Below are 9,292 nucleotides of genomic sequence, written 5' to 3'. Positions count from 1 at the left end.
ACCATTTAAAATAACATCGTTTAAAACCTTTATGCCTGCAATAATCCAATGCTTCCAGACGACTTAAATCCGCCAATTTGAATCTTGGAGTTAAGCCATATAGATTAATTTGTTGATTTTAGTATTTGGTTAAGTGTTAAATTACTGACATATCGTAATGTTTTCCATGTGTCCATTAATATTCTATTATGTTTATATAATCTAGACATCTTAATACTGAGAACATGACATAAATATAAAGGGAACATGAGTCGCCATTCCAAATATAACCAATCTGGGACATTTTCCATGAGCTCTGGGAGGACCCAATACATACCCTTGCGTAGAATATAGGCTTGATGATACCTATAAAAATTTGGGAAATTTACCCCACCCTCCCTAACTTACTGTAATGAGTAGACACCATTCTCTATTGAAAGTATATTTGCAAATGGGGGGAGGAGGGTGAATTAAAGTTTTACTATAGGTTTAATCAATAGTAAAGAATATTTATATTTGTATATTTTTGATTGAATGCTAAAGGAAAGGGTGGGTGGGAAGGGAATAAATTTATTTATTTGATGTTATACTAGAAATAAATTCAAGTGATGTATTTAATTTTAAATGTTTTATTATTTGTACACTTGTAAGATTAAAAATTGAATAAAGAATTAAAAAAAAAAAGAAATGATAGAATCTAAAGGATTACAAGATCTGAGGCAACATGGATTCACTAAAGGTAAATCATGACAATGAATCTGATTGAATTCTTTTACTGGATGACCAGAGAATTGGATCAAGGACGTGCACTAGATGTAATTTACTTAGATTTCAGCAAAGCCTTTGACATGGTTCCTTATAGGAGGTTCTTGAATAAACTCCAAGGGCTGAAGTTAGGGCCCAAAGTGGTAAACTGGATTAGAAACTGGTTGATTGACAGATGCCAGAGGATGGTGGAGGAGGAAGGAAAGGTGAGTAGTGGAGTGCCTCAAGGATCAGTACTGGGACCAATTCTGTTCAATAGAAATGTGCCTTAGTAAGAATAGTCAGGGAAGGCAAATTCAGCTTAGACCAGGAAGATTGCAGTAAAGGTTGAGACTGAGATTGTGGCTCATAGGATATGAGACAGTGAGACAGAAGAGGGAAGTGGGGAGAGTGGGAGATATGCCCTAATGTTATGTTATTATTGATAAAATGCAATGCAAAAGTGGTTGCAGTTAATGAAAGTGGAGCAGAACAAAGAAAAATGGGGAGACCCAATAATCCACAGTGAAAACAATCCACCGATGAAAACAAAAAACTGTGGATACAGATGTTCTGGAGATAATTTATTAAACACTGACATATAAAAACATGAAAATTCAATTTAAAAAGTACAATGATAAAAAATACAGTGATAAAAATCCAACCGGACTCTACACGGTCCGTGTTTCAGCGAACACGCCTTCCTCAGGGGTCCAATGGTTTGCAAATTCACATATAATGAATTGGACTGAAAACAGTCTATTGTCTTTAAACATGTGAGCAAAGAACACTGCAGACAAGTTGAAGTAGCAAAAAAAAAAAAAAAAAAGCATTTTATCAATAATAAGCTACATAACACTAGGGCATATTTCCCACTCTCCCCACTTCCCTCTTCTATCTCACTGGATTTTCTGTCATCTCCTCTATCCTATGAGCCACAATGTTTATTTCCCTTTCAAAACTAAATAAGAAACTTGAAGTCATACTACTTAAGTGGTGGTACTTAAAAATCTGGATTTATAAAATGGGATATACTGTATATACATCAGAGTAATGCATTCATTTTCTTAAAATGTACATTTATAAAAAAAACTGTTATGCAACCAAATATACATACACTTCTACATTATTTTTCTAAAATATTTCAAAAAGAAAACCAGCACTCTATGATAGGTATCAACTCAAAAAGCAAGGTAACACCAATGCAAAAAAAAAAAAAAAAAAATTAATATAATTTTATGAAAATTTCTTTAACTGTTCTTATATTAATTGCTCACTTCAAACATATCCTTAAAGGAGGAAAAAAAGACCTCAGACTCCCATCCAACTTTCTCGTAATTGGCTATAAAAGCCTATTTAGTGGGAAATCTTCAATCATCGGTCAAAAAAAAAAAAAAAAAAAAAACTCCTCGTAATACTACTATTCAACAGAAAATAACGTGACTTATCTTAGATAAGTCACATTATTTAGATTTCTGTAGACCACACCAAGGTTTCATGCTAGGATATTTAGCATGCCAATTAATTTAAAGGGCAAATATTCTCTTTCATTTTCACATTTAAAATATAGGGTTTTGTTCACATTTGACTGTCTTTCAAGATGTGAGATCTTAAACCAAGAACAGCAATTGGCCTCTTGCTAGAGGTATAATAATTTTCACAGTAACTGAATACCTAGTCAAGATTGTCTTATAAGAGGATAGAATATATATTTTTTATTAATAATTGTACTTCTATTAGAAAGATATCAAATGAATTATTAAAACATTAGAAATGTATGGACATCACAGGTATTCTGTCAGAATATTAAGGAAAAATTCCAACGCCCTACAGTAGATTCTGTAGTAGAACGTACAGTTGAACAGAACATCAAATACCATAGAATCGGATGGTCTTCATTTTCCTAAGACTTTCCATAAGGGTAGCATGAAAAAAAACAAACATCCTTTGCATTTCGACCAGCACAGATCCAAAAGGCAACATTTCACTATGGCACAACACAGCAAAAATATGCTCACCTGCAAAAGGCTTCTTGTTTCATTCTTTACGTTACTTCCTTCTTTGTCTGCAAGTAATAATCCAACGCTCTCAGCAGTAGTAACTTTAGTCAGCGTGCTATTTTGACCACCTACTTTCAAGAAACCAAACTCGTTCATTCCTGGCTCTGAGGACAACCAGGCATTATAGGAGTAAGGCAAAGTCCCATCACTGTACCCTGGTGGAAATGTGGGCCCATCCTTGGAATAGCGATCAGAACTTAAACAAAGAAAAGGTGATCTTCGAAATTTAATGACCACTATCAGTATACCAGTCAAAAGGAATAATGAGCAGATCAAAGCTAAAGCTATTATTAAATAAAAATTTAAATCAGGCTGAATTTTAGATTCGCTGGAGAAATTGCTTAAATCGGGTAAAACTTGCTGGATGTTTTCTGAAAATACTATGTTGAGTGTCACAGTGGCTGAAAGAGGTGGTTGCCCATTATCTGTCACTACAATAACCAGCCTTTGCTTCACCGAGTATTTTTCCGTAAAGATGCGAGATGTCCTGATTTCTCCATTGTGGAGAGCGATGTTAAAGAGCGCTGGTTCTGTGGCCTGAAGCAATTGATAGGATAGCCAGGCATTGTGGCCAGAATCAGCGTCAACAGCTACCACTTTAGTTACTAAATAGCCCGCTTCGGATGAGGGAGGAACCATCTCGAACAAGACCGATCCATCAGATCCAAGTAAAGGGTATAGAATTTCAGGAGCATTATCATTCTGATCCAAAACGAACACATTCAAAGTGACATTGTTGCTAAGCGTTGGAGACCCACTATCTTGGGCCTTCACCTGCACTCGAAACTCCCTGAACTCTTCATAATCGAATGAACGTTGAGCATAGATGATTCCAGTCTGTGAGTTGATGGCTACATAGGAAGAGAAGAGCCCATCCGCCATGTTGTCATTCAGTATGCAGTAGTTGATTTTAGCGTTTTGACCCAAGTCCAGATCGGAAGCTTTTACACTGTAAATGGAAGCCCCCGGAGGATTGTTCTCCAGAACATAAGCCATATAGGAAATACTTTCGAAAATAGGCGCATTATCATTTATATCCGATATTTCCACATGAATTGTTTTTCTGGTAGAAGTGGGGGGCGTTCCCTTGTCAACGGCTATTACAGTAATATTATATTCGGCGACTTTTTCTCTATCCAGTGTCCTTTCTGTGAGGAGTTTGACGTAATTATTAGAAGATGATAAAAACTTAAAAGGAATATCCTCATGAAAATGGCAGCTGACTTCTCCATTTAGTCCAGAATCTTTGTCGTTGATATTAATCAGTGCTATGACTGTACCAGGTGGAGAGTCCTCTGGAACCGGAGTGGAGATAGACATAACGGTCACTTCTGGAGCATTGTCATTCTCATCAATGATCTCTATTAGAACCTTACAGTGGTCAACCAACCCCCCACCGTCTTTGGCTTCAATAATCATCTCATAACGTTTTACTTCTTCGTAATCCAAAACCCCTTTAACTCTAAGTTCACCAGATACAGGATCCAGACGGAATTTCTGTCGGGCACTGTCTGGTATGTTTTTGAAAATGTAGGTGATTTGTCCATTTGTATCTTCATCAGCATCACTGGCTTTCACCTGAACTACTAATGAATCATTTGGCGCGTTTTCCTTTAGGCTAATTTTGAAGATTTCTTGATTGAAAATCGGAGAATTGTCATTCACATCGATAACCGTAACGTAAACCAGAGCTGTTCCGGTTCGGACAGGGTGTCCTCCATCAGAAGCCGTTAGGATCAAGCGGTGAGTACTTTGCTTTTCTCGATCTAATTGCTTTTCTAGAACAAGTTCTGCATGTTTGTTGCCATCACTGCTCTCTTTAGTATGAAGTACGAAGAACTGATTCGCACTCAGTTCATACTTCTGAAGTGAGTTGATACCAACATCTAAATCTATCGCATTTCCTAGAGGAAAACGCGCACCTGGTAGAGTAGATTCACTTATTTCTATATCAGCATTATATTTATTGAAAACAGGAGGGTTGTCATTAATATCCTGGATTTCAATTTTCAAGTGGAAAACATTTAATGGATTTTCAATAAGCATTTCCAAATTTAAGAAGCAAAGAGGTGTTTCCACGCATATTTTTTCTCTGTCTATTCTTTCATTCACATACAGATTGCCATTATTTAAATCTACAACAAAATATTGCCTTTTATCACTAGAAGCAATGCGGAGATTACGAACTGTGAGCTGCCTGACATTCAGTCCTATATCTCTCGCTATATTTCCTACCAAGGAGCCGCTCTCCATTTCTTCGGGAATTGAATAACGAATTTGTTCAGAAGCGGCTTGGCAGAAACAAAAGAACAGGAAGAAAGCTCTTACTTGCACGTTGGTCCTCGCACTGGTCTTCTTGTGATTTACTCCCATGTTCGCCCAGTAAAATGACGTTGAAATTGTACTGAACTTTGCCTCCTTCATTTTCAGGAATAATTTCTTCTAATACTCGCAAATAAGAATAAATATATTCCTCTAGTGCTCTTCCCGGTTCCCACACTCCTTCCTTGTCTTATTTCCTTTCTGATCTGCAGTGTATGAATGTACAATGGAGGCTCCAATGGATCTCCTGTTTCAAATTGCCTCCTTATTGGTCAACAGCGACACCCTGAGTCTCAGTCTAGGAATTACATCCAAAATCTGATCGCTGAAATAAATTCCATTATCTTTTTTTGTTTTACTGTTGCTTTAAATTGAAATAATTCAAATACTTGAAACACTTGAAGAAGGTCTCAGATATACTTTCGGACATGAAATAAGTGCAAATAATATTTTATTTTTCTATTACTGGGTGAAATGGCTTCACATTGTTTCTTTTCTAGCCTTTCTTGCATTCACAAGATAATACTTCATTCCCAAAGTATACAAAGAAAGTTACACAACAATCCTATGCATTTTTAATGCTGCTGATTTGGAGGAATAAATTCCTAAGTGGATAGCAGATGGAAAAAAATGGCTTTCTAGTACTAACATTTTAAAGGTGAACAAAGCTTACTAAAGTGTAGGCATGTAGGTGTATAAACAATGCACAAAACTACACTAGCATTCATAGTTATCAATTTAAAGTTATGGAAATTCATCAATTTTGAATTTTTATATACAACAAAGTTATAATATTCACTTTACTTTCAAAGATTTTACCCATATTCTTATTTGTGAATCACCTTATTTAAAAACAACAAACTAGATTAAGACATTCTATTTACCAAGGAAAGTATTCTTTTTTTGTGTGTTTTATATTTTATCCTAGGCATATTAAAACTATTTATTGTAGGAACATATTTAAAAACCAGATTCATCAGAGAGAGTACACATTCTTGTTTAAAATAAATCATTATACAGTATAAATACTAGAATGTATCCTCAAAATGATATATACTGGATGTAGTCAGTCTATAGCAGTGTTTCTCAACTCAGTCCTGGAGTACCCCTCCACCCCTTTGCCAGTCAGGTTTTCAGGACACCCACAATGAATATGCATAAACTTGATTTGCGTACACTGCCTCCATTATATGCAAATTTCTTTCATGCATATTCATTCTGGATATCCCGAAAACATGACTGGCAAGGGGGTACTTAAGGACCGAGTTGAGAAACACTGGTCTAGAGGATAATTACTACATACAGAGTATGAGGAGAGACTTAAAGATCTCAAATATGTACACAGAACTTTGACAGAAAGGCTGGAGAGGGGGATATGACAGAGACATTTCAATTTCTTTGTGGCATAAATGCACAGGAGGAAGTTTTTTTTTTCAACTGAAAATAAGCTCTGGAATGAGGAGGCATAATTTGAAGATGAAAGGGAATCCACTCATGAGTAACCTAAGGAAATACTTCTTCATAGAAAGGTTAATGAATGCATGGAACAGCCTCCCGGTGGAGGTGGTGAAGACGAGGATTGTATCTGAATTCAGGAAAGCTTGGGACAGGTTCATAGGTCTCTAAGGGAAAAGAAGAGATAGTAGATGGCATGGGTGGGCAGACTGGATAGGCCATATAGTCTTTATCTGCCTTCATTTGTTATGTTTTTATGTAATTATGACATCAGCCTGTTATAACAGCGGGACCTGGAGTGACCCGCTTCTATATAACACTTTACCCCCCTTCCCAACATACCTTTCACCTATCTCAATGAAACAATACACTTTGTTGGTAATACCTGGCCGCAGCCCTGTTTATTGAATATTGAACATATTCATATAACATTTAACATAAATAAATATATAAATTAACTGCCATAAATAACACATTAACAATAACCCATAACAATGGTATCACCATTGTGACCTTGATCCCGAGCTACCATTAGATGTAATTGGCCCCCGACCCCGCCATCTAAGCAAGGGTCCGAGGGGTGGCATGTCCCACACATGCCCCATTATCCAGGGTCATCCGACCCACCAGGCACAGCTCCCAGCCGGCCCACCGCTCATCCCTTGATGAGCCCATTAGCCAGTAGCTCGGGATACCGCCACCCTACCAACCCTACACGCCCCAAAACTAGAGGGCGGGCGGGCGGGAAAGCTGCTTCGGAGGACCAAAACTGTTCGGGTCCTCCGCGGGCCTTGCTTTTTAACTCCTCCCACCCACAATCCATTTCGGCCGCGACTGACCAATGCGATCCCTTCTGAGGGACCGCCCCCCTTCGGACACGCTATCCCCTACACACGCTACCCCCTACCCCTCCTTCGGCCTAGCTAGTCCGACGGGCGACACAGCGGGCCACCCAGCCCCGCGTTAAGTTCGCCCATCGAGACTAGCTCTTGGGCTTTTTATTCTGAAAAAAAAAGGTTGTTTTGAAGCTGAATATTTGATTGGAGCATAAGTCATGGGACCCTAATGTGTATATCAGCAAGCCCTGGGTCTGACCAGGTGAGATATGATCTGTACTAGTGGCTGCCTGAAAAATAAGGGCCATGGTATTGCCTTTCAGTGCTACAGAAGTGATAAATAGTAGCAGTGGTAATAGTAGCATAAGAGATACCAGGCCTAAGGGACCAATTAGAATGGGCTGATATGTGGAGGAGTGGCCTAGTAGTTAGAACCCCTGCCTCAGCACCTTGAGGTTGTGGGTTCAATACCCACAATGCTGCTCATGACCCTGGGCAAAACACTTAACACTCCATTGTCCCAGGTAACATAGTTAGATTGTGAGCCCGCCAGGACAGATAGGGAGAAATACTTAGGGTACCTGAAGGTAAACCACTTTGAATAGAAATGATATGTAAGAAATGTAAATTAAATAAATAAATAAAATATCATGCTGTCAGAGGACAAAATAAACATGACAGCATGTCTCATTAAGATTAATCGTAGAGAAACACTATAAAAGGGTACTTTCTGGGCTTTAGGCCAATGGTAGAAGGAGTTCTCAAGTCCTTGCAGAGGGACCAGAGGGATGTGCCATGGAGGGACAGAGAGAGGCAGAGGATATGGCGGCCATTTTGAGGCCAGAGCTGCATGAGTAAGTGGCCATCAATACTGTCCTTACTCTTATAGTGGCATTTGACTTGGAGTTTTGACAGAGATTTAATTTTTTGTACCTATTTTAGGCACATGAAAGATACTTTCTGGGTTCGATAGTGAGAATGTTTCCAGATATTTCCTGTTAAATGCTGTGTCTCTTTTGAGGGAAATAATTTTCTGTGTTTTGAACTGAAACAATTACTTGAATTTATATAGTGGCTAGAGAAGGGGGGGGGGTGTGATTATTGGTTCAATGGCTACTTCCGCAGTTTAACAAACCGGTTGTCTGGGGGATAGATCCATGCCTTCTGTTCTTTAATTTTTCCTTTTTTCCTGATTATTTTCTTTGTTCTTGGATCATATCTTGTGGACTAAATAATTAATCTTTAATTTCCTATATTTGTTTAACTTGAAATAGTTATGATATGACTTAAGAATGTTATTTTTAAATCCTTATGCAAGTTTATTACTTGTTTATTATACTTTAAAATCTGAATAAAGATAAAGTTTTAAAAAATAATACTGTCCTTTGGACCAGTAGAGCTATTAAAGATAGGGGAAATGAGGCCTCCAAGAGTAGGGGTGGTGGTTGAGCATATTACGTCTCTATACAGTCTCTGTATCAAAATAGTTGGCTTACAGGTTGTCACCAAGTCCACCTATTCCTCTTTCCTTATTGGTACAAATATCCTCCTTGTAAATAACTTCTGATATTTAGGCATCATTTTTGACTCTCAGATTTCATTCATGCTTCAAATTCTTAATTATGTAAAACTGGCTTTCTGATTCTATGCTAATTATATTTAATCCAACCATATTTAAGACAAATCTGAAAATTTTTCAACAGAAAACAATTCCAGCTCCTGGTCCAATCCCTAGTCCTAGGACTTCTAGACTACTGCAACATCCTCTATCTTCTCTGCCCCACAGTCATGCTAAAACAACTACAGACAGTACAAAACACAGCTCTCAGACTAATCTATTCACTGAATAAATACGATCACATCACCGCCACACACCTAGACTCACACTGGCTTCCA

General features: G+C 37.8%; 1 protein-coding gene across 1 annotated transcript; it reads right to left on the bottom strand.

The window, feature by feature from the left end:
• Positions 1-2,218: 2,218 nt before the first annotated feature.
• Positions 2,219-5,156, bottom strand: LOC117351854 (protocadherin gamma-B1-like). The gene is made up of 3 exons (XM_033927704.1): positions 4,919-5,156; positions 2,742-4,579; positions 2,219-2,362 (listed from the first exon to the last, which is right to left on the bottom strand). The coding sequence occupies exons 1-3, from the start codon at positions 5,154-5,156 to the stop codon at positions 2,219-2,221; spliced, it is 2,220 nt and encodes a 739-aa protein (XP_033783595.1).
• Between the last annotated feature and the right edge of the window lie 4,136 nt (positions 5,157-9,292).

Source organism: Geotrypetes seraphini, chromosome 18 (genome assembly GCF_902459505.1).
Source record: "Geotrypetes seraphini chromosome 18, aGeoSer1.1, whole genome shotgun sequence".
Lineage (NCBI taxonomy): Eukaryota > Metazoa > Chordata > Amphibia > Gymnophiona > Dermophiidae > Geotrypetes > Geotrypetes seraphini.
The sequence above is the reverse complement of the archived record's forward strand: the minus strand, read 5'-3'. Positions and strand labels throughout refer to the sequence as shown.